The sequence below is a fragment of the Natator depressus genome, chromosome 12 (assembly GCF_965152275.1).
Source record: "Natator depressus isolate rNatDep1 chromosome 12, rNatDep2.hap1, whole genome shotgun sequence".
NCBI lineage: Eukaryota > Metazoa > Chordata > Testudines > Cheloniidae > Natator > Natator depressus.
The window spans coordinates 9,923,998-9,949,343 of record NC_134245.1 but is presented as its reverse complement, the minus strand read 5'-3'; the positions used below and the strand labels follow the sequence as shown (position 1 = coordinate 9,949,343).

Below are 25,346 nucleotides of genomic sequence, written 5' to 3'. Positions count from 1 at the left end.
GTCCCACCTCAAAGGACAGCCACTGGGGAAGCAGAACAATCCCTCTTCAGCCCCATTCTTAGCAGGCAGAGGTGGGATTCAAGCCAGGATGATGGACTCATAGAGCCATAGGCTTAAAAGGAGCAGTAATACTCATTTAGTCTAACCCCTGTCAAGGTGCAGGATTTGTAGTGTCTAAACGATCCAAGACAGACGGCTCTCCAGCCTCTGCGTGGAAACCTCCAGTGAAGGCCCTTCCATGCCCTCCTGAGGCAGGCTGTTCCATTGTCCTGCAGGTCTCCACTACTCCAGCCCGAAAATCAGGGCGCACACCTCAGTGCTGGAGATCCTTCTTCAAACCCTGTTTTAACAGGCAGTGAGGGAATATGAACAAGCCTCTCCTATGCCCCAGGCAAGTAGCCTAACCCCAGGCTAGCAAGGGAGCCTCACTGTGAGCTGGGCTAGTTAAACAGTTTCAACAGCAAGATTGCGGGTGTTTCCTCCTCCCCTCCCCCTGTCCATTAACGTAGCCCATAGGCCAATGATGAGGGTGGTCAGCTGAGAGGGGGCAAATGAAATCCCTTAGCCTAAAGGTTACACAGGAGGGTACCAGCTGTTTTGTGTGGTATTCAACATGTACACAATCTCACAAGAAACAGTTTGGGCACCTAAGTCACCTGACTCCAAGCAAGGGGTTCTTGGCTGTGGCTCACAAGCCGAGCTAGGCCCCGCACTCCATGACAGGAAGGGCGTAGCATAACTCCCCTCATCGCCAGGCGCTAGCTTAGGCGGCTCCCTGCCTAGTATGCTGGCTTTCGCGGAGCCCTGTCTTCGGTGCCTGGCTCTCCCCAACCATTGAAGAGGGAGCCTAAGGCCCTAATGCCAGCTTTGGGGAGCCCATTGTTGTGCCAGTGATTTCAGAATTTGACTGTGTTTTGCCGAGTTATGGTGGCCATTTTGGTTTGGCTGTCCGATTATTGGGGGGGGGGAAGAACTGCACCATGGCCAGCATCTCCATCCACCCTGCTGCTGACCACCAGCTGTGTGCCCAACGTACGGTAGCAATGAAGTTTTTCTAGCTGATGGTTACCCAACTTGTCTTAGGTGCCTGTACACAAATGCAAGAAGCCTGGGAAACGAGCAGGAAGAATTGGAAGTCCTGGCACAGTCGAGGAACTATGTTGTGATTGGAACGACAGAACTTGGTGGGGTAACTCACGTGACTGGAGCACTGTCATGGATGGATATAAACTGTTCAGGGAGGACAGGCAGGGGAGGAAAGGTGGAGGAGTTGCGCTGTATGTAAGAGAGTGGTATGATTGCTCAGAACTCCAGTATGAAACTGGAGAAAAGCCTGTTGAGAGTCTTTGGGTTAAGTTTAGAGGCAAGAGCAACAAGGGTGATGCCGTGGTGGATGTCTGCTGTGGACCACCGGACCAGGAGGATGAGGTAGGCGAGGCTTTCTTCAGACAATTAACTGAAGTTTCCAGAACACAGGCCCTGGTTCTCCTGGGGGACTTCAGTCACCCCTGGGAGAGCAATACAGCAGTGCATAGACCATCCAGGAAGTCTTTGGAAAGTGTTTGGGACAACTTCCTGGTGCAAGTGCTGGAGGAATCAACTAGGGACCGTGCTCCTCTTGACCTGCTGCTCACAAACAGGGAAGAATTGGTAGGGGAAGTAGAAGTGGGTGGCAACCTGGGCAGCAGTGACCATGAGATGGTCCAGTTCAGGATCCTGACAAAAGGAAGAAAGGAAAGCAGCAAAATACAGACCCTAGACTTCAGAAAAGCAGACTTTGACTCCCTCAGGGAACTGATGGGCAAGATCCCCTGGGAGGCTAATATGAGGGGGAAAGGATTCCAGGAGAGCTGGCTGTATTTTAAATAAGCTTTGTTGAGGGTGCAGGAACAAACCATCCCGGTGTCCAGAAAGAATGGCAAATATGGCAGGCGGCTTAACAGAGAAATCTTCGGTGAGCTTAAACACAAAAAGGAAACTTACAAGAAGTGGAAACTTGGACAGATGACTAGGGAGGAGTATAAAAATATTGCTCGAGCATGCAGCGGTGTAATCAAGAAGACCAAAGCACAATTGGAGTTGCAGCTAGCAAGGTATGTGAAGGGTAACAAGAAGGGTTTCTACAGGTATGTTAGCAACAAGAAGGTCAGGGAAAGTGTGGGACCCTTACTGAATGGGGGAGGCAACCTAGTGACAGATGATTTGGAAAAAGCTGAAGTACTCAATGCTTTTTTTGCCTCGGTCTTCACAGATAGGGTCAGCTCCCAGACTGTTTCACTGGGCAGCACAGTATGGGGAGGAGGTGAGCAGCCCTCAGTGGTGAAAGAACAGGTTAAGGACTATTGAGAAAAGCAGGACATGCACAAGTCCATGGGGCCGGATGTAATGCATCTAAGGGTGCTGAGGGAGTTGGCTGATGTGATTGCAGAGCTATTGGCCATTATCTTTGAAAACTCCTGGCGATCAAGGGAGGTCCCGGACAATTGGAAAAAGGCAAATATAGTGCCCATCTTTTAAAAAGGGAAGAAGGAGAATCCAGGGAACTACAGATTGGTCAGCCTCACCTCAGTCCCCAGAAAAATCATGGAGCAGGTCCTCAAGGATCCATTTTGAAGCACTTGGAGGAGAGGAAGGTGATCAGGAACGGTCAGCATGGATTCACCAAGGGCAAGTTATGCCTGACCAACCTGATTGATGAGATAACTGGCTCTGTGGATATGAGGAAAGCAGTGGACATGATATACCTTGACTTTAGCAAAGCTTTTGATACAGTCTCCCACAGTATTCTTGCCAGCAAGTTAAAGAAGTATGGATTGGATGAATGAACTATAAGGTGGATAGAAAGCTGGCTAGATTGTCAAGCTCAACGAGTAGCGATCAATGGCTCAATGTCTAGTTGGCAGGCGGTATCAAGCGGAGTGCCCCAGGGTCAGTCCTGGGGCCAGTTTTGTTCAACATCTTCAGTAGTGATCTGGATGATGGGATTAATTGCACCCTCAGCAATTTTGTGGATGACACTAAGCTGGGGGGAGAGGTAGATACACTGGAGGGTAGGGAAAGGTTTCAGAGTGACATAGACAAATTGGAATATTGGGCCAAAAGAAATCTGATGAGGTTCAAAAAGGACAAGTGCAGAGTCCTGCACTTAGGAAGGAAGAATCCCATGCACCGCTACAGGCTGGAGACCGACTGGCTAAGTGGCAGTTCTGCAGAAAAGGACCTGGGGATTACAGTGGACGAGAAGCTGGATATGAGTCAGCAGTGTGCCCTTGTTGCCAAGAAGGTTAACGGCATATTGGGCTGTATAAGTAGGAGCATTGCCAGCAGATCGAGGGAGATGATGATTCCCTTCTATTCGGCACTGGTGAGGCCACATTTGGAGTGTTGCATCCAGTTTGGGGTCCCCCACTACAGAAAGGATGTGGACAAATTGGAGCGAGTCCAGCAGAGGGCAACAAAAATAATTAGGGGGGCTGGGGCACATGACTTACGAGGAGAGGCTGAGGGAACTGGGCTTATATAGTCTGCAGAAGAGAAGAGTGAGGGGGGATTTGATAGCAGCCTTCAACTACCTGAAGGGGGGTTCCAAAGAGGATGGAGCTTGGCTGTTCTCAGTGGTGGCAGATGACAGAACAAGGAGCAATGGTCTCAAGTTGCAGTGGGGGAGGTCTAGGCTGGATATTAGGAAACACTATTTCACTAGGAGGGTGGTGAAGCCCTGGAATGGGTTACCTCTGGAGGTGGTGGAATCTCCATCCTTAGAGGTTTTTAAGGCCCGGTGTGACAAAGCCCTTGCTGGGCTGAGTTAGTTGGGGTTGGTCCTGCTTTGAGCAGGGGGTTGGACTAGACCCCTCCTGAGGTCTCTTCCAACCCTAATCTTCTGTGAGTCTATAACTCATTAATATAATACCCCAAGTTAATTCTGGCTGATATACTAGCCCTTTCCTGTAAGCCCTCCCGCTGATGCTGGATCTAGAGTAATAGCTGTGGACGGAGGCACACTAGGCTGGAAGGAAGGTCAATGAGCGGAATTATAGGCAATGGTGGATTCTCAGGGTGCTTGACAGGACTTTGAGGCCCCCTCCCCCATGTGTACACACACACACCCTTCAAGCATGTGTCAGGTAGGGGGAGGTGGGGGAAACATTAAGGCTGCATTGGCTTTTTCCAGTGCCCACAGCACTGCTGAACTTAAAGGACCGTTTGACTCAGCCATTGCAAGTAGAGCTTTTGAATGAAAGAGTTTGTGCAGTAGAGGGCGACGTTAGCCAAAGCATCACAAGAGTTGCTGTGCAGTGTAAAGAGAGGCCAGATTCAGCCCCCGGGCAAGCACTGCCTCAGTCCTGTTTTCCATGCTAACGCGAGTGGAACCACTCTGAGCGTTAATCTGCCCCAGCTCCTGTGGACCTGGTATGGCCCCATGGAGCTGGCTTTGGTGACACGGGCTTTCAGCAGAGGCAGGCCCTGCCCCAGTACTTGGTGTGAGCTAGCATGAGAGTGGCCAAAAGTCCTTTGCTGCCTGGGGGGGGGGGGGGGGGCAATTTGAACAGCAGGCGCTGAAGCAAAACCAGGGATGGGGGGGAGGTGGTGACACAGGGAGACCAATGTGGGGGGGGGGCAGGGAAAGTGAGGGGAGGAGCAGGGGAAGTGGCAGGGAGGGAAACAAAGGTGACAGCAGGTTGGGGGCGGGGGGTGGCTACAAAAAGTGAGAAACAATACAATAAGCACAGAATTAAATGAGTGCTTGGAAAAGAGAGACAAATGTTTTAAAGTCTGGCCATGGCTGCAGCTGGGAGGTTGGGGAAGAGCCAGTCTGAGTACAGAGGTGGGCTGTGTCTGCACTGCAGCAGGGAGGGTGTGCGCCAGCCCCGGGAGACAGATACTCTGCTTGACCTAGTGTGCTCCAAACTGGAGTTTGGATGCTGCAGCATAGGCTAGTAACCCGAGCAGAAGCCCACCCAACACACACCCTGGGGTCCAAATTTGGAGGGCCTGGGCTAGCTCTACTACAGAGGCAAAACCAATGATCAACTAGCCGAAATGAGAGACCAGGCTCCAAACGGAGCTGCAGGTGCTCCACATCTCTGCAAAGCTGCTGCTTTTATTGAGGTGCCTAAATATGGCATGTAAGAGTCTAATTTTAAACACCCATGTGAATATTTTGGCATGGATTTAGCTTCCTATTTATTGTTAATAGGCTCTAATTAACCAACACCCACATGAAATGAACGTATCTTCTAAATCATATTAATTAGCCCAGTGTCTCTCCCCACTCAGACTGTAGCATGTTTTCCAGGATCTAATGCCCCAGTTAAGATCCCAACCCTTTCAGCCTCACAGATCTTCCATGATCAGCCGCTGCAATTTTCCAGACATGTGCTCTCCTCTCTACTTCTTCATTTCTTCCTTCCTTCCTGGAGATCTGGGTGAAGAGCTACAAACCTACCATGTGCTGTGCATTGTGTATGAACACATCTGCATACCACAAGACCAATTCTGTTGATATACAGAATGATTAAAAGTGAGCCTGATAGGTAAAGAAGGAGCAAACACTAGGCATTACTGGAAATGGACATGAAAATCCCTACAATTCTGCATATGGTGGGACCCTGGTATAGCAAGCAGGCAAACAAACTGCAACTGCATATCTCCCCTGCAAACGTCCAAGTCTTTCTTGCTCCCCATGAGTCATTCCTGATTGCAATTCCCGGTAGCAATGGGCAACCCCCATACAGCAGTCTAACACATGAGAGTTTATAGGCCACGATTAACCATTTCTCAAACTTTGTTTCAGACACCTGCAGAGTGCTCCCTGTAAAGGGTTCCAGCATGTTAAAGTGGACACACTGACTCAGCCTGAAGCAGTTTCCAGTGTGTCTGTGCCAGGTAAGGGCAACGGCAGTCAAAGGATCTTAATCCCTGAAGGGACTTGGATGCAAACGCTCCTGCTTCAGCCATTTCAGGCAGAAGGCTGAAAGGCCTCAAGGGACTAAGCAGCAGGCTCTCGGTTGAATTACTGGTGAGCTCTGTGCCCGAGCTAAAAAGCTGTCCTGGAGCCTTAAAGCGACCCAGTCTGCACATGCCTGCCCAGTACATGCCATTGAGCGGTACTTTGTCCTGCAGGACAAGACGGTGAAGATTTCAGGGGTTACATTTTTAAACACATTAAGCTGCAGGCATTGAAACAGCGTACAGTGCCGCAACTCACCATCCACACACCCTGAGGGCCCGATTCTTCATGACCGGATACCCTCGGGAGTCATTTAAGCCTACACTGGGTATAAAATGCTACCCAGCCCAAATGATGGTAGCACTTGCCCTCCCCCCCCCCCCCCCCCCAGTGTAAATGACTGCACCAAGTATAACACACTGGAGAATCAGGCCCATTGTGGTCTTTGCACAGAGGTTACTCCTCCATGAGAGCAGCATAAAACACCGTGTGTTTAAAGTGGGACTGCTCAGTCATTGTGGATTTTTTGCTTGTATATGGCAGGAGTTTTTCACTTTCCAGGGTAAATATTTGTAGGCAACTCATGGCAAGACAAAATGAGTCCACATTTCTCACTGCTGAACAAAGAAGCTCAGCAGTTGATTTATAAAAGCCCCAGGACTGGAAGTCTGGTCCACACACACCATTTTTTTGCTGGTGTAACTTGGTTGGTTAAGAATGTGATTTTTAAAAAAACCCCAAAACCATGGATGCAGCTGTGCCGTATGAAGGTCCTTCGTCCCTTATGGGAATAAGCTGTACCAGTATAACACACATCCACACAAAAAGGGTTGTACCACTTTAACCACTATAGTTAAAGCAACACAACTTGTGAATGAAGACAAGGCCTTATCCATTGTGTGCCTCAGTTTGCTCCTGCAGCTAATAACGATTTACCTCCCACAGGGGCTGTGACGTTTAATTAGCTTGCAAAGTACTGAGGGGTCTAATGGATGGTGCTAGCAACATGCAGCATTTAATTACTTAAACAATTCATTTTTCAGTACACCTGTAAACAGCCAAATTCTGCTCTCAGTCTCACAGTCATAAATTCAGATCGATCTGAGTGAGGGGGCTCCCGCTTTACACCAGTGTTACCAGTGCAGGATTTCACCCACTGTGCCTATCCTTCAACGTTTTAGCTGTGTGACAAGATACCTGCCCTTGAGAGCAAGTTCTTCCCATTTGTGCTGCAGTGAGCAGTCCAGCTCTGACACGGCCTCCTCCCACCGCACCACCCCAGGGAGGGTTAGCCATTGCCCACACAAAGCTGCGTGGGGTGCCGGGGGAGGAGACTGAGCTCCTGCCTTGACTGGTTGTTCTCTTGCAGCTGCCTGGTGCACTCTGAACAGAGATTGAGTCCTCGGCCGGCGCGGAGTCAAGCAGCAAGGTGACCCGTTGCACTTCCAGGCTCTCTTGCCTTTTCTGTCCAGTGAATTCTCTCCCCCTTTGCAGAGGACTAAACTCCTTTCTTTTCTAATGCCTTTGTTACAGGTGATGTCTTTTGAGTTCACTACTAACCAAGAATGTCAGCAATGTATTTGCTAGGTGTTTGAAGTGAAGGAAAAAACATAACCACCCCACCCACTGTCATAGCTCCTAAACGCTCACCTTAAAGCTTGGGATGGAGCAGAGTCTGCCAGTCTCCTGCCCCCAACAGCCCCATTGCAGGGATTCATGGGTTCAGTCTTGGCTCTGTCCCAGACTTGCTCTGTGACAGTGGGCAAGTTGCTTATCCTTCCTGTGCCTCAGTAAAGTGAGGCTGATAGAACAGTTTGGCCAGAATGGTCAAACCTGCCTGCCAGCACGTAGGGCCTGATAGTGACAGGCTCATACTCGAGCCCCATCTCATGTAGGATGCTGTCTGAGAGGGGCCAGCAGCAGGTCACCTCCATTAAGGAGTCTAAATATCAGCACTGGTGTGTGTTTCTTTGTCTAGTAGTTTTGAAAGAAAATAATTTATAGCAGGGGCAGGACTACGCTGTAAGAGTTCTCCCTGAGGTTTCACTCGTTCACCGCTGCATAGCATAACAGGCCTTACTCCTAGAGAGAAGGAGACATTCTGCCACTGCCTTAGAACTAGATACAAAGGGGTCACCTTTTTAATTTGTTCATCAGGTTTCTCCTTTATAGGCTGCTGAAAAGAACCACTTGCCTTTCTCCTTCCCTCCCCAGTCCTACCTCTTGATTCCATAATTAGTTTCCTTCACATTAACACCAATGCATGCTAAATAAGCCTTGATGTACTAGAGATGCCTTCTGGCTGTAGAAAGTAGCAATCTGTTCCTTTACTAAGTTTGGTGCATTTTGTATTTGTTTCTAATAGGGACAGAAGCAGGGGAGACTAGTTTTTGGGATGCAGGCTTGCTTATTTCTTCACTTTGACTAACATTTGATATTATTCTAGCTGTATGTTTCAGATCATCGGGCTCTAAACCCATCGTACACTGTAGGAAATTTAATATTAGGATATGTACAGTTAGATAATACAGAGACCAAATAAAATGTAAGTGGGAAATGGTGGTGGTTTTATTCTAAATCGCTCCTTGCTCTTCAACAGGGAAACTGAATGGAAGTAGTTTTGTGAACTTGTAATGAAAAACATCAAAATAATTCAAGGGTAGGTGGAAAATAAAGGGCAGTTATGCACAAAATCACTGTTCTACGTAGTGGGAACTCCAGTCTCCTTGTATTGAAGGTGAGATGCCACAGTGAGGGAAGGTCTACGCTGCCATCAGAGGGGTAACTGCAGCTGTACAGATAGGTCCAAGCTCGCTCAAGTAACAATAGCAGTGAAGCCCCAGGAACCTAGGTGCTGCCCTCGCCTCTCGAGCTGCTGTGTAGACATGTGCACAAAGGATCTAGGTGTTGAACTTGCAAGTTCTAATACTCGTACAAGTCTAACTCCGGTAATGGACCTTCTGTCTCTATTCTAGCAATACTGATAGGATCTGTAAAATACAAAACATGATATTTCAAAGATTTGCCCTTTTTCCAGAATGCACACACACATCCATTCTGCTGTAAAGGGGTGTCTAGTTATTGCCTTGAACAGGGTGTGTAATAAGGGCAACACAAGGGGAAGGGTATAACCCATTGGGAAAGCTGGAATTTGAGATGATAACAACAGACCATAGTTTGAAGAGGGGAGTATCAGTGACACCTTGGATTGACCTTTCTCCTCCAGTGGCTGATACTTGGGGGTTGCTCTGATGAAAGGAAACCATGTACCATCAAAAGGGAAGAATATATAAAGGTGTGAGGAGGTACAGTGATCTTAGAGCATCACTGTGATGTTTGACAGGCACCCTGCTGCGTGGTAATGCTCGTCATTTAGCAAACAGGAGAGACTGTGTAAATAAATCTCTTTTAAAGTGAACGTAAACAGGGAAAGGCTGAGAAACACCCATCAGTCATTTGGAAACCATGCTGTCCTCCGATAAGATGCATTGTTCTTTGCAAGCACAGCTGCCTGTAAGTTGCACCAAATTACGTGCAACTTGCTGAAGGCTGCTGGGTACCTGTAAGCAGCTAGACTTTGTAGACCAGCTCCATGACAGCAGTGGTTGTGCTCTGACCAAAGACAAAAGCTCCACAGAGGATGGAGATGACACCCCAAGCAATCAAACAGGACCTAGAAAATAGAAGAACAGTGCAAATGAACTCTAGGCAATGATTTAGTCTCCCAGGGGAAGGCTGATTTAAAGAGAAATGTTACCATGAATACAACTCTTCCCCTGGACATTGCCAAAATGAGGAATCAACTTTTGTTCATTGAGATCTTAGGTTTAAAAAACACAAGCTACCACTGGTCCCCTAACTGTACTGTTCTTCATACTGAGCTAGCTCATGGTGGTGCAGCCTTCACTCCGTATTTTACTGAGAGGGGGAATGTTGCCCAATGACACCTCGTCAGCTGGTTGGAAGGGGGGGGGAGAGAAGTGTATGGGTGCCTGCTGTAAGTTAATTAAGCCTGACCCCCATTTCTCTGTCCTTCCAGCCCCAGTGTAAGGTTCTCCTGGAGCAGCAAGGTGCTGGGCCCTGTAATTTCTGCCCCTCTCTACTAAACAGCGGTTATCAGAAAAGACAACCCTTGTTGGGGGAACGCAGAGACAGCAGCTCAAACAAACAATCTCTCTTTTCCCTCTAGAGCCCACACCCTTTCAGGGGATGAGCTGGGTTCAGTTTCTTCCTGTGTAATGAGAGACTGTTGGAGTGGCTGTAGTCAAAATGAACCCAGCTTGACTTTCAGGTCTGAGCTAGAACTTCTGCCAGGGAAACGAGCGCTAGTTGCCAAGGAGAGACAAAAGAACATGGACTCCTCACCTCATTTATGCAGAGTCAAACCATACTTCTAAGAGAAAAGCATCCCATTTGGTACAAAAGAGTTGCAGGGCTCTCACTTACGAGAAATTGTCAATGCAGCCTCTACTACACAGAAACGTGGGCCCCGCTGAAGAATAAAGAAACTTTCCTTTTGCTCCCGTTTCCTCACTTGTCAGTACGGCTACACCATTGCATTAAACTCGCTTTGCTATCTTTTCTTAGCCCAAGGGTCCATCTTCCTGACCAAAGTAAAAACCTTCCAGACTTTAGTCAAATAAATTACATCACAACACTACATGAGTAATAAAGAGGAGCTGGACACTGAAAGACCCTCACTTGTAGAGGCTTTAAAAACATCCTAGTTTGCTTTCAGGGTAGTTATGAATATTTTCTTTGGAAGAGAAGGATGTTTGGGTAAAGCTACGAGACTCCAAGCTACTGTCTGAAAATATGCCCACAGAACCGGTCAGTTGAGTGAGTGGTTTGTTCATTGCAAGGCAGGAGAAGCAATAATCTGACAACTCTCTTCAGGTGAGAAGGACTGTCCCTGTCCATCTGAGCTATAGTGAAATGCAAAATTCAGTTTAAGAAACTTACATTGAAAGATACTTGTGAATTCGGTTGTGTCTTGACTTACGTAACCAGTCTTTAAGGATGAAATTCACAAGAGACCCAAGGCTCTGCTTATTCACCATTTAATTTGCTTAGGGCTTAAATGTGACTTGTGCTGGCTCTCTCTACAGGCCCATTCACTTCCCCCATCATAGCTGAGAGACCTGAACCCATGACCTCCAGCATCAGAAGTGGGAGTCTTAGGTCTAAACCCACCAGGCAGCTGCACCGGGGTAAACAAACTGATTCCTCTCCAGCCTCTTCTTAAAGCCAACTCCTGTCTCACAAACCCTCCATCGCACCCTGCCAAAGCCCATTAAAAAATGACAGGCCAGCATGGGGTAGTTCATAATTACCGCTGGGCTTTGGACATTCCTGAAATGAGCTCAGGAGGGAATTGCATCCAGCCCTCTTTGGCCAGAAGCACAAATGGTTACAACATGGAAACCAGCTCGTGGGGCAGCATTATTTCAGGCAAAGAATCCTGGGAAGAACCAAGAGGACTTGCGGGGAAAGCAGACTCCAGCACAGTGAAAAGTTATAATCAAGCAACAGCAGTTACTGCTTCTGGTTGCGTTGCCAGGTAACAGATGACTGCAGGCCAAGTGCCAAAGCTCAAAGCAAAGGCTGTGCAGGCTGCCACGCAAGGGGGCTGCTGTTGCCAGATTCAGTCACGGAGTCTCAAAGGTATTTAGGCACCTAACTCCTGTTGATTTCAATGGGAGTTAAATATCTTGGAGGATCTGGGCTGAAGGGCTCAGTTCTGTCACCCTTGCTTGCGTTGACTAAGACCATACCATGCAAGTAGCTCCACCAGTGTCAGTTAACGTGCCTCCGTCTCACATGTAAGAATAGGAGAAATAAACCCACTGAAATTTTAAAGTACTTACAAGGGTGAAGGTGACAGAATCGGGCCCTTACTATTTTAAGTGACTTGATGTGCATTTAGGTGGTGGGCTGACTGAAAGATGCATGGTAGAAGCTTAGGCTGTCAGCACTGTAGAATAAGCATTGATCAAATCCAAACAACAGAAAACCTGCCTGCTTGCTCATGAATTGGAAATTAATCTGCCTGTTTTCCAGCCCTCTGGGCCTGATAAATTAAGGCATTTAGTGCACAATTCAGAGAAAAAAATACATCAAAATTCCTTACTAACAGCTAGAGCCGGGTGAACATGTATTCATTCCAATACAAACCACATGTCCACTTTGACTGTATTCGTGACCCTTATTTGCCATGTTTACACAGGGATTTTTTTAAAAATAAGATTGCAGAAAAGGGTCCCATGAGCAAACAAATATGTCCCTATGGCCATGTGGGCAGCTCTTCCATTGCTCACGGAGCAGAACCACCACCACCACGTGGCTTAGGTGACCAGTTGCACACCACATAGTGAAGAGTCTGGTTAAAAAGAAACCAAACCCTGTGAGTGCAGAATTTAAAGAGGAGAACCAACGACATTTGCCTAATTTGTCAAATTATTCACTAATAGCTCATCGAGCTCTACAAACACTTCAGCTTACAAACTGAAATATTTAAGATCGAATTTCTTACCATTCAAATGGTTTCAAAACTCTTTTTGCACTTTACACAGCTTAGGCAGTGAAAGTAGACTGTCTGTCCCCTCTCTCTCAACATAATGCTGTTTGGGTTCTCAACAGGAAGGGAGAATTACTGTATATTTATAAAAACAACAAGGAGTCCGGTGGCACCGTAAAGACTAACACATTTATACACACTCATCCTTTTGGCTTTAACTGCTATGATTATGTCCCTCTAAATCTGTTATTTGATGTCACATTTTGAGACTGCAAGAGCCTTGCAGTGGAGTTGAGAAAGGAAAACCGACACAATCATTCTGTGTTAAGTTTTCATGGGCACTTCTGATGTGTGGGAGATGAAGATAGAAATGGAGGGACCCTGCCACGTTTTTGAACTGATCATTAGGGACAGCTCCACTTACACAGGCTTATACATATAGTGCACTAGGAAGGTCTCATAATATTTATATGCATATATCCAGCCCAACATGGTATATGGAAACTTACTTTTTTCTTGGTTCGATGGGTTCCATTTCCATTGCACATACTAGACATAGCCCTGCAAATCAAACCATACATGATATGTCATTTAAACACGTTCCCAAATATTCCTCCCAGTAACCATAAGAAGGCAGTGGCAATTTTAGACAGAACCACACATTAATGTGTTTAATTGCCAAGATCTTGCATTAGTTCGGTTGTGCATTGCCGATCAGCACTACAGCTCTATTGGAACACGTATGGATAAAGTCAGCTATATCCCTTGGATGCCTGAACTTTCCCCCCATTTTCAGAAGTTTAGTGGGATTTCCATCATTTTCTGTTGTGGTTTCTGCTCTGCCAGCATGTGAATTCACTTCTGTTGGTTACTTTTGTATGACACCCAGCTACATTTAGAGGGTTGTTACATAAAATCATTCACGTGGATTCATTTTACTTAGGAAAAAAATGACGATGGCTCAGATTTTGAGAGGTATGTAGGCATTGCTTTGCTCAGCATCACAACGCCTAAACATCCGGGCCTTTGTCACTTCTATAACCTGTGACAACTACGAGAGGTATGGAAATGTGACGGAGCATTGAAGTAATGTAAATGGGGAAGGGTAAGGAAGGAACGGTCTTTTTTGTTTTGTTTTTCTCTTTGCCCACAGAAAGGAGCATCTATTATGTTTCACATCTACCTCCACCTACATTGCATCCCACCAAACAGAAAGTGTGTAGATTACAAGGTGCTGCTAGGGTCAGACCGTCTTTGGAAATTCACACAGGCCGTTGTTCTGCAGCCACACACATTGCTCTGGAATTACATTTGTTTTTGAAATGTTCTCAATACGTGGGCAACCTGATCAAGTCTTCCTCCTGATCTCCCCCTTCCCCTACATACACGGAGAGGAAGATTTCTCCAGTGACTCCATTTTCCACTAAGCTTGTACCCCTCCGATGACTATTGGCAGGGGTGAAAGTAAGGTGGTGCGGGCCAGTACGGCGTACCGGTAAAACATGGCCGTCGGGACCGGCCCCTGCAGCCTTACTTTAAAGCGCTGCCCCGGCGCTTTACTCTCACTGCCCCTTTTGCCCTCCCACCCCGCAAGGCTGCCAAAGGGTTGGGGGTGGGGGTGGGGGGCAAAAGGAGCAGCTCCCCCGGGGCTGATGATTTAAAAGGGCCCAGGGCTCCAGTCGCTGCTGTGGCAGCAGCGGCCAGAGCCCCAGGCCCTTTAAATCTCCACTGGAGCCCAGGGCATGTGGAAGGGCTGGCTGGGGGAGGCTGACCCCCAGCCCCACCCCTTCTGCCCAAGGCCCCACCCCCATACCGGTAAATTTTCAATTTTACTTTCTATTGGAATTACTGCAAGAAAGTTCATGACCACCATTTTGGAACACTTGAAATTTTAATTGCCATGTTGATAATGCCGGGCCAGAGTTAGCATTATAACTGGCACCTACAAGTTTACGTGAAGAGTTTTTAGCCCAGAGGCTCAAAGAGGAAGGGATTCTGTAAAAAAAAATTTCAACCAGGGAATTTACAGTCCTGAGACAAAGTTTGAAATAAAAGTAAGTAAGTGGCGCTTCCAGCTATAATTACCTCTCACACCTTCAGTGAAGGAACCTACAAAACATTTGCTCAAGAGGGTGGTGGCTGAAAACAGCACTGAACGGAGAAACACCACGCTACTGAGTGCCTTGCAAAAGCAGCTCTAGACACATTCCTTTAAACAGAAGAGTCTCCCTTTTGCTGAAGAATGAACAATCCCCCACCCAAAAAATATTCAAACCTAGCATTTTTAACCTGTTCCATTGCATTTTACACCTACTCTGTGTAGATTAAGGGATTACACAAAGATGCAAGGCTGCAGAGAATCAGAACTTGTGACTCATGGACACACTGATAAGTTACCAAACAAAATTCATGAACATTTATTTGTATCCAAAACTGCCAGATTGCAGCCACAGCAGGAGATTCTTATCTGAAGGCTACTTTAAAGAGTCTGTGGATTCTGGAGCCTTTCAACCAGGCTCTTTGCTCTAGGAATAGGCCCACGCAGAAAGGCAAACTTAAAAAACCCATCCTCTTTCCCCCTCCAGCTCAGAGCCCCCAGATGAAATCTTGGGGAGAGATGATGTTGGGTTGGTTTGGTTTTTTTTGTTTAAAGGGGCAAATGGAGCAGTAGTCAATGAGAATCTTTTTAAACTCGCACATAGCTCCCAGTGCACCTGATCAGAGAAAAATCTGAGCAGGAGCCCCGCCTCCGTGTCAATTCCCTTCTGTCACCCCAGTTTTCAAAGGAAATTAATTCACAAAAAGCGTTTTCACCCCAGAGGCTCAGAGCATGGGAAGGAAGTTTGGCAGCCTCACTGCTCAATAGTAACTAATGCAGCAAACGCTTCCCAGGCTCAGCTCCTGAATTAAAATACGCACACATCTGTTAACAAGTACGTGCCTGGAAAGATAAAGATGAAGGCGGCGCTGATGCCACCAATAATACTGATCACCTCGCTGATGTCAGGGACAAACAGAGCAATGACGAGCGTCACGATGATCCACGTCATCGTCAGCACAATCCTCGTACACCGCTCATAAGGCTCCATGAGCACGAGAGACCTGCACTTGTCATTCAGGCAGACATCCTGTAGGACAGACCTATCAGACAGACACAGCCAGGTTACATACAGCGCTGTGCTGGGCTCAGAACTCCTTGCACTGGATCGCGGTGTGTGAGCAATGCACTCAGTAGGGGGCAGTGCAGAGCTCAGCTCCACCACAGCAGGGAGTTGCTCGTGGACCACGCGTTCTGCGTAGACAGACTCATACCTCCCGCACACTCGCTGCCCTTTCCCAAGCGTCTCTGTGCGCAGATGGAAAGCACCACCTTTTGGGATGGGACAGGCTGTTTTCCCCAGCACACTCCGCAGGGGGAGAGGCCATGGCTTCACCACCTCCCCGTCCCTTTTGGGACAACATGTGCCCAGAAGTTTCTGCCCCTGCACAAAGGCCTGGGACAACTTACTATTTGTATGACAGACGCACCTAAAGGCTCGAGCCAAGACAGGGCTCAGCGAGTTACACTCACCTCAGCTTTGTTACAGTGAGGGGAAGATACCTCCCTGCTAAAAATCTCACTTTCCCTTCAGTCTGGCTCCTCAAGACACACCCTTCCTTTTCCCTTCCACAAGACCCCCCCGCCAACTAGTGTCTTTTGATGTGCCAGCTCATCCGCCTGCACACCCTTCCCCAAGGCTGCTTGCCCGGGTGTCCGGTTTTATAATCTCAGACAGCCCCTGCCCATTGATCCCTTGTGGGGAGGTTGTCACTGCCTTCCATACGGTGGCCACTGTCTTTATGAACCTTCTTCGCACTTATTAATGCCTATTGTCCTTTCAGAACTAGCCCTTTCCTGGCTTTCTTCCTTCACCATTGTGAAGGGATACCCAGTCGGTGGCAGATTTTCAGCCACCCACATTTGGGTCTCCGCCTAAGGCGTTAACTTTGAAACCAATTCACTGTTTCGGAGGTGGGATGCATTTTGCCATTAGTAATATCCCTTTCCAAATCTTCTCTTGATGAAATCTACATCACTGACACCTACCACCGTGGGCATAAGCCCATTCCTAAGCACTGCCCCTCCACAGCCATGCACATCTGCAGTCTCTCTCTGACTTACCTGCCCAGCAGGAGAACGATTGGGTAGATGGTAATGATGGAGATGCCAAAGAGTAGCCGGGCTATAATGATGACCACGTCATTTCCTGGATATGACATCAGAATATCAGCAGCCACATCAGCACCAAAGGTTAAATAGCCATAAAGCCCTAGAAACAAGAGAAGCAGCAAAGATCATAGGCATTAAATGTGATATTGAGCTACAGTCGTGATACCATATGGGGAGGAGTTTGGAGGAGGAACCAACCATGAGGAAAGTTATTAAAATGAATGTGTATTGCTCATTATAGCTGGGGCTGGTAACAGTGCCTATTTCCAGGTCCTGTGGATCCCCCCCTTAGGCTGAGAGAGGGTCCTTTAGCAGGGGGCGGGCTCCGCCCACCCACTTCCTGGATCCCAATAGGATTAAGGTTGCCCAACGTGTCCCATATAAAAATCTGTTTATAACTTGGCAAAACTTTAGCCATTTGGGCTCAAATGTTGCATGCTGGGTGTCTGCCTCAGGCTGATTTGGGGGGCGGGGGGCAGGAGTGTAAAAGATTTGAAAGACTGGATGGTGGTCACTTAATGAGGAGCTATTCTGTTAAGTGAGCACCATCCACTCAGTGCCCTGACTGAGGCTGGGGTCCTGTGGGAAATATAGTTGGGGATTACGTCACTGGGGACTGTATTATAATGCAGACGCAACAGAGGGCCGCATCATGATTGCGCAGGCAAACTTAATTCTGGCATTTCATAGCTTCTGAACGCTTGACTTTGCAATGGTAATAAAGTTATTTTAGCATAGGTTGTGTGTGTATTTATCACTTATGTGGGAGGAAGACAAATTTATAAAACTTCCTTGCCAAAGGACTCCTTCTAGGGCAGCTGAGCTACGAAGAGTTGAAGCAATCTTTAGTCAAACAATTTAAAGGCATCCTGAGCACAGTTAGCTGCGGTGATGCTAATCAGGAAAGCGCTTGTCCACACCGAGTGCTGTGGCATGTTTCATGTTGGATACGAACATGTGGCCTAACATGAAGTCATTGTCCAGTGTCAACAAGGCCTAGGCATGCAGTGTGGTTTCTGGGTCAGAGGGGAGGGGGTAGAAGTTTCAGCAGGTTAGGGAAAGGCGAGAGGGAGGGGTTACCTGTAAGAGAATAAATTAAGAGGCAGAAGAGCATGGAGAGCACAGACACCACGATCCAAAGGGAGAGTTTCTTGTTGTGCATGCTGCTGTAGATGGCAATGCAGGCTTCATGACACTGAAACACGAGAGAACACTGCATGCTTATGAGCAGGTGAAGGGAGGATGAAAGGCCTCGGATCCCTCTCTCTTATCATGTTCCCTCTGTGCCTCAGTCCCGCCACCACCCTGCCCCCAAACCTTCCCCTGGGGCCTCCCACTCCCATACGCAGCCACTCTGCCCTTCCCCCAGGCCCCTTCTTCAGCCGGAGGCAGACTGCGAGGGTACCTCCTGAGTCCCCTCCAGAGACAGAGTGATTCTCCCTGGTCACCAAAACAAAGGGCCGGTCCTTCCTCCTCCCAGGAGGACACAAGGGGATGTTCTCTGCCTCTGGAAGGGGTCACTGCCACCCCTCTCAGGGCCAGAAACAGAGCTGTTCCTTTCTCCCCACCTCAGACAGCAGGGGAAGGGAAGTGACAAACCCCACGGTTCTTGTTGTCCCCACCCCTTCCGTGGGGCAGGATCTGAGCCAAGCAGCCTCACTGCTATGGACCCGAGTACAGGGGAGCTCTGATCTGGGTTCCGCTGGTTCTGCCTGCTCCGAGACCGGACCAGAACACAGATCCAAATCCTCATTCTGCCTTGACCATGTGGCTCATGCAGGGCTCTTACTGTATCAGGCTCATGCATGAGGTAGCCTCATTAACACTACTGCTTATAGAAAGAGATGCCCATTACTGGAAGCTCCTTAAATCAAGCCCCTTCCCCCGTCCTCTCAGACTCACTAATGAAGGACACAACTCAACGTTGGGATTACGTCTGCACCGGACAGGTATGTATGCTGCACTCCCTAAACTCCCAGGGTGAAATCCTAGCCCCATGGAAGTCAAGGGGAATTTTGCCATTGACTTCCCTGGGGCCAGGATTTCACCCCAGTGTCCCACCCTAGCAGGCAGAGGCCTCCATAGATTCTGGGATGCATGGTCTTGCGAAGGTGGGAAGGGGGGAGTCCTCTTTGCTTGTTCCTTGTCCTGGTCAGGAATCCCGGGACGGGGAAGCGGGGAAAGAGACCTTCCTTAGCCTGGGGCATCGTGTTAAGTGAGAGCTTCTGCGAAGGCAGCTGTAGTAGCAACCCGCTGGACTGGCCCACAGAAAAGGACAATTGAAATCCACACAGTGCTGTTACCTGAAAGCCAAAACAGATCGTTGGGATGACACTGAACATGGAAGCCAAGGAAGACACCCTGCAGATGGGGAGAGGAAGGGGAGCACAGGTGATCAGCTGAAGAAAAAGTAACTCAATGGGGCAAGAAGAGAAATACATTCACAGCCTTGCCTGGCACCACAGCGAAAAGCTGCCCCCCAGGGAAAGTAACCCAGCAGCATCTACTGGCTATTCCAAAAGGAGGCAAGTTTGCACCCACTTACACAACAGACAATTCAGCTTCCATTCTTGCAACAGACTCTGCGTGCCTGGAGCCCCACTGGCTTCCAGGAGGGTCAGCCCAGGTGGAGTCAGTTGCAGGACTGGAGCCTTTGCTGCACCCGGACATCCTAAACCCTGGTCTACCTGAGGGAATAATTCCCCACTGGCAGCCCCACACGTTTGCCAAAGAACTCCTAGCACAGACAGCGCTCCCACAGTCACACCCATTTTATAACCTGCCGCGAACCAGCTCCTCAGCAGGTTTAACAGTGGTAAAGAGGCCCAAAGCCACCAGCCCCCTGCCGAGGCCAGGGCTCTCACTCTCACTCATGCTAGTTCCACTGAACTGGTGTTGGCACCGAAATGAATTTATTACACAATTGCCTAATGTAGACAAGGCCCTGGAGTCTTTCAGCGTTGACAAGACTGGAATTTCTAATGTAAGAAAGCAGAAAAAGCCTCCCACTGGGGAATTTTTTTTGGGGGGAGGGTGGGATTTTCAGGCCTTCTTGATTTATCAGACTGAAGCGAAACAAATAAGGAAAAAGGACAGATGCCCAGTTCTCCCTCACACCCTCCAGGCACAGTCACCTTTGAAGAGCCACACAGCCATGACAGACCCTGACGCACACACTTCTCCCAACCCCCAAGAATTCATCATCTTCCAATGATGCCTGCATGCCTCAAATACCCAGATGGCTCACAGACCCTTTGTCATAACGTATCCTCTGGCCTTCAGAATAGCGGGCCAGATCATCTGCATCGCTCCACTGAAATCATGCACGTGGCATTGATTTATGCCAGCTGAGGATCTGACTCTGAAGTTGCTATTTTATGCAACCTAAATCCATGTACAACCAATTTTTTAGCCACCCCTCTGTTGCCCATATGAGGTATCTGGTGGGCCCCAAAACATAGAAACCCCCTGCTTAGACATCCACATCCCAGCCGTAGCAGCAACAAAAGGGTTACCACTCTAACCACTCTGCAATGGCACTGATTGCTTAGCCTTGTTTCAAAGTGAGCAGCATGCACTTTGTTGGATTAGTTATTGGGGCAGGGAGAGCCAAGCACTCCTTAAGGGCCTGAGACGCAGGTTAGCACCTCCAGGCATGATTGCAGCTGCCCTGGCCACTAACTTTATTGTCAGCAGATCCAGGACTCCTCCAGGACATTAGCACAGCATGGCAAGCCAAGGAGAAGGAATACAAAGGAAAAAAAAAAAAAAACCACAGGCAGACTTTCCTGCAGTTTTAACAGCCTGGCACTGCATAAAAACAGCCCTGAAGTTCCAGCACATTTGTTGTGTTAGCATCCTAATTGCCACTCAGCACATTTGTCTCCTGGGTTTAGTGCCAAGTCAAGGACCCCTTGAGTCCCTTGAAGCGGTGATAAATGGTTGCACCAATACTTACCTTGAGGAATAATGGTGCTCATACAGGATAACATGCTCCGTTCTTAGGTAGTATTTTATTATAATCACCAGGGTCAGGTAGCAAGCAGCCAAAGTACCTAAAATACTAACACAAAGGATTGGAGAGGAAAAGTGTTTAGCTTTTATTGTACCAAATGAAGATTCAGCCAGGCTATGTTGGCAGGCTGTAATGTTCAATGAGTGCGCGTTACAAACCTATCAGAATATACTGCGATTTAGAAGGGCAGCAACCTGGCTACTCCCAGAAACTGGTAAAATACTGCACTTCTTAGTTCCCCTGACTGCAGCCAGACCCCCAACATGCACCAGTGTCTGCCCAAAGGGAAACACCTCCCTGTCCACAGAGAGAAGCGTTTTAACTCTAACAGAAGTCTGGCCCAGAGTCTCCCCTCTTACTTGAAAGCAGCAAAGAGTCCCGTGGCACCTTATAGACGTATTGGAGCATTAAGCGTTCGGGGGTGAATACCCACGTCTTCAGAGGCATGCATCATATTCTCCCACGAACGCTTATGCTCCATTACGTCTGTTAGTCTATAAGGTGCCACAGGACTCTCTGCCGCTTTCACAGATCCAGACTAACACGGCTACCCCTCTGATACTCTCTCACTTGGTTTACACTGCTATGACTTCATTTGGACTTGCTCCCAATTCACTGAGGGGAAAGCGGAAGCACACAGTCACGCCCTATGCCACGTACGTGTTTTCTGTAACACTCACCATTTCTAGCTTTACAGAGACTGGAGATACAGGAATGAGCTCACCTGCCACTGAAATGCAGCCTCCTCTGAGGTGGAGCGAGAGACACGCTGCACCAGCAGCACAATGCAGGAGTTTGAGGGAGTGAACGGGAAAGATTAATATCTTGGACTGAAACTGCAGGCAGGGGGATTTAGGTAGAAAGAAAATTATCCAAGATGCAGTTTGGCCAAGACACTGATTTAGCACCCCCATTCCTGAGAGATTGTTAGGGGGTCCGTAGTGTCATTCAGAAACCTCTGCCCGAGTGAGAGGTGCTGAAAGGACGGGATGTCAGAGAAAGCCGTGTTAACGTGTTCCCAGTCTCTTCTTACGGTGTCTATTTTAGGTCACACCCTATTTATTAGCAATTACAAGTGATATTATTGGCTGACAGCCAGCTTGTCTTCTCAGCTCTGCTCTGACACTAGGGATTCGCTTGCCATGTTGTATTTACCACGTTCACCAGGAAGTTTCTTAATCTTTTCTAAGAAGCGAAACCAATTCGCCAAGTCCCAAGCCCACCGAGAGCTCAGCTAACACACATGTGGGGCTCAGTCCCGCAGGTGCCCAGTGCTGCACACAAAGCCAAAGCCCTCGCCCTGATTCAGTACCTGTGGACAGGGGTTTCTGTAGCGTGGTCAGAAGCTCGCCAGCACTTCACCTGCACTGACTGGAGCAGCGGGGAGGATGGCTGTACATGGGCCTGATTTCAGCTCCTCCTCCTGCGAGCCAGCCAGGGGGAGTGGCTGACTTGAGAGCATTTCAGAACAGCACGTAGAAGAAAGCGAGACCAGGGCAGGGAAGAGAGCCTGCCGCTGACCTGGGAGTATATCTGAAGGCTACCTGCAGCTGCTCAGTGCCTCACTGGGTATTTATGGCACAGTGATCTTGGTGCACACCAGCCTGCACCTCCCATGTCCCTCCTCTTAAGTCCCCACATTGGGTGAATTGTGGTAACAGAGCACCAGGCTCAGCTGCCCTGCCAGTGGCTCAGCATGCTTCTCTCACCCCCTTGCTTGCAGAGCTGGGTGCATTTGGTCCCAGTTCAGCCTATCAGCCTTCCCCACAGCTCCGTCGTTAGCGCCAAGCGTACCTGGTGTATTTCTGGAACCCGATCTCCCTGGGAACAGACAGAGGGAAGATGACCAGGGCACACAGGACAGTCAGGGTGAAGCGGTAATCTGTATACCAGTGCTGGGGAGGAGGAGGCCCTTCTCCACTCAGAGTCACATTCATGTAGAGGGAGTCACATACTGAAGAGGAGAAATGGAAGAGGAGGTTCAGGGGGGCATAGGAGATCAGCGTCAGCTTCTCTTGTGTCGTCCTAGTGGTCAGCAGCAATAGGGCCAGCAACAGCATAAATCGCTTTTAAGATCTCAAACAGGAACTGCTCACGAGCACCCAGGAATTAAGATCAAGTTTCAGACAGAGGGCTCCAGGGCCGTAAGGATCACACTTGCAGTCCCATCAGTAATACAGCTCGGCAGACGCTGGACTAGCCTCAGCTGGAAACAGGAGTTTACAAAAAGTCTGGGAGGGATTGACCATGGAGAAAATGGCCTGCTGCAGGACTGACAGGATGGCCGCCTTTCGCCAAACACACAGGCAGCAGGGTGTGCCAAAACACTCTGCCTCCCTCAAAATTGTCTCTGTGCTGATAAAGTTAATGGCCTAATTTTCCAAATGTGACTAGTGATGTTGGGTGCTTTCCTGGAGACGCCTTAAAGGGGCCAGACGCTCAGCACTTTCCAAAAATCGGGCGTCTTTATGATATCTCAAGTTGGGCACCCCTGCCCCAAAATCAAGCCCAACACATTTGTTTTGGGAGTCTCTTATGCATGCCTAGGGGGCGGTTTACATACATGCAGAGAGCCTGAATGATGCAGACTGCAATAGCTCATGCTATTGGCCCAAACATGGATGGCCACTTCTGCTTTGGTGGGTCTAGGGCAGAGGTGGGCAAACTACGGCCCACGGGACCGTCCTGCCCGGCCCCTGAGCTCCTGGCTGGGGAGGCTAGTCCCCCCTCCTCAACTGCCCCCCTTCCCCCACAGCCTCAGCTCACCATGCCACCAGCGCTCTGGCCTGCTCCTCCTGCCGGGCAGCACGGTGGCGTGGCTGTCTCCGGCATGGTAAGGGGGCAGGGAGTGTAGGGTCCCAGGGGGCAGTCAGGGAGCAGGGGGGGTTGGGTGGGGCAAAGATTCTGGGGGGGCGGTCAGGGAACGGGGGGGCGGTTGGATAGGTGTGGGAGTCCCCTCAGGGGGTGGGGGTGTGGAAAGGGGTCACGGCAGTCAGGGGACAGGGACAAGGGGCAGTTGGATAGGGGGTGGGGTCCCGGGGGGGGAGGCGATCAGGAGACAAGGAGCAGGGGGGGTTGGATGGGTTGGCGGTTCGGGGGGAGCAGTCAGGGGGTGGGGGCGGATGGGGGCCAGATTGTTTGGGGAGGCACAGCCTTCCCTACCTGACCCTCCATATAGTTTTGCAACCCCGATGTGGCCCTCGGGCCAAAAAGTTTGCCTCCCCCGGCTAGGGTCATGGTCAGAACAAGAGGACTCTGTGCCAGGTCCATTCTCTAAGCAGGGACACTTACATTTTTCCAGCTGATCGCCCACAACTCTGAGAAAGGCTATGGAAATCATGAAGAGATTTAAAATGAAGCAGATCTCGCAGAGCTTCCCAACGGCCGACCCACAGATTTCTCTGACTACGCCCTGGTACGTGGACTGGGTGCTGATGGAGGAGGCATATCCCAGGATCACTAGGCCGCTAATTAGGAATATTAAGGAGCCCTGCAGAGATGGAGGCCATAGGAAAGAAAACTGCCGTGAGTTAGCATTTCCACTGATCCTCTTTTAACCAGTAATAATTAGAACTGCCCATGTTATGTTGTGAAAGTCTTTCCTCAAAAAGCCCCGGAAGTTATATGGCAGCTCTGTAACATAAGCATAAAGCAACTGATACCCAAGACAAACACATCACAGGCTTTGGCAAGAGGAGGCTGCTTCCTTTTGATTCTTCTAGTAAAGTGAATGCCTCTGAACCACTAGGAGATAGAGAAGGGAGAGCGCAGAATCCCAGGCATCACTACATTTATTATTTGTGTTGCTGTAAAACCTAGGTGCCTCGGCATGGACCAGGACCCCACCGCACTCAGCGCCATACAAACATAGAACAAAAAAGACACTTTTGAGGGGTAAGATAGAAAAATCTAAAACAGAATTGGCAACGCCCAATCTTGTATCCGGCCACTACATGGCGGAGGGCAACCTAACTGCCTACTTTAATGGATGCATTGTCATTTCTAATGCGGTTGGTTAGCCCCGATTCATAGATCTCGAACACCCGTTTCTATCAATGTAGAATGTAACATATCAATCCAGGCTTGAGTACAATGAATATGCAGGTGTAAGGAGAGTCTTTAGGTTTGGTGTCTCTAGTTTATTTCTCTGTGGAACCTGGGCCATAGTGGAACACAGGCTATCTGCCAATGCTATTCTGAAGGAGACACACCTAGTACGTCAGTCCAGGGTGAGGGTGCTTTTTTGCACTAGCGGCCAAGATAGGCTACAAATGAAGGATCGTTTTAGGAGAATAATCAAAGGTTAGCAAATTTTCCTGTCAAAACACCCTCCAGCAGCAACACCTCAGTATTATCTTCTTCTCCCTCTTGCTGGCAGCTGCCATGCAAAAGAGTGAACCCCAACAAGAAGAGAAATTGACAGACTCTGCAGGGGAAACAGTGAAACTGACGATGCAGAAGTGGGACAGACAGGGAAAGTGTTGCAGTTAGGGAAGGATTTTTCTTCCTGCCTCTTTGTGCTGGGAAACCTGAGCTATACATAAGAGAAATACCACCACCGAGCATTTGTCATCAGGAGATCTCCAAGCACTTGGCATAGGAGATCATTATAAATGCAATCAAACTGGTTACAAGGTTCTCACCACTGCCCTGC

The 25,346-nt window shown here is 48.8% G+C and overlaps 2 protein-coding genes across 4 annotated transcripts in view; one reads left to right on the top strand and one right to left on the bottom strand.

Moving 5' to 3' along the window:
* The window catches only part of NECAB2 (N-terminal EF-hand calcium binding protein 2), a 371,797-nt gene extending 363,158 nt beyond the window's left edge, over window positions 1–8,639 (top strand). Inside the window, exons 11-12 of one of the 3 annotated variants that reach the window (XM_074968570.1) lie at window positions 5,795–5,886; window positions 7,320–8,639. In XM_074968570.1, coding sequence (XP_074824671.1) covers window positions 5,795–5,886; window positions 7,320–7,348 — 121 coding nt within the window. In that variant the 3' untranslated portion in view covers window positions 7,349–8,639. The remainder of the gene's footprint in view (window positions 1–5,794; window positions 5,887–7,319) is intronic. The other 2 variants (XM_074968571.1, XM_074968568.1) reach the window with 2 other exon arrangements.
* An 826-nt stretch (window positions 8,640–9,465) lies between these two features.
* Window positions 9,466–25,346, bottom strand: part of SLC38A8 (solute carrier family 38 member 8) — a 33,046-nt gene continuing 17,165 nt past the window's right edge. The window contains exons 4-12 of the mRNA XM_074969102.1: window positions 23,984–24,182; window positions 22,487–22,646; window positions 20,636–20,740; window positions 18,981–19,038; window positions 17,758–17,872; window positions 16,630–16,777; window positions 15,409–15,608; window positions 12,977–13,028; window positions 9,466–9,623 (exon numbers count right to left, since the gene is read on the bottom strand). Of these exons, the coding sequence (XP_074825203.1) occupies window positions 9,521–9,623; window positions 12,977–13,028; window positions 15,409–15,608; window positions 16,630–16,777; window positions 17,758–17,872; window positions 18,981–19,038; window positions 20,636–20,740; window positions 22,487–22,646; window positions 23,984–24,182 (1,140 nt within the window). The 3' untranslated portion in view covers window positions 9,466–9,520. The remainder of the gene's footprint in view (window positions 9,624–12,976; window positions 13,029–15,408; window positions 15,609–16,629; window positions 16,778–17,757; window positions 17,873–18,980; window positions 19,039–20,635; window positions 20,741–22,486; window positions 22,647–23,983; window positions 24,183–25,346) is intronic.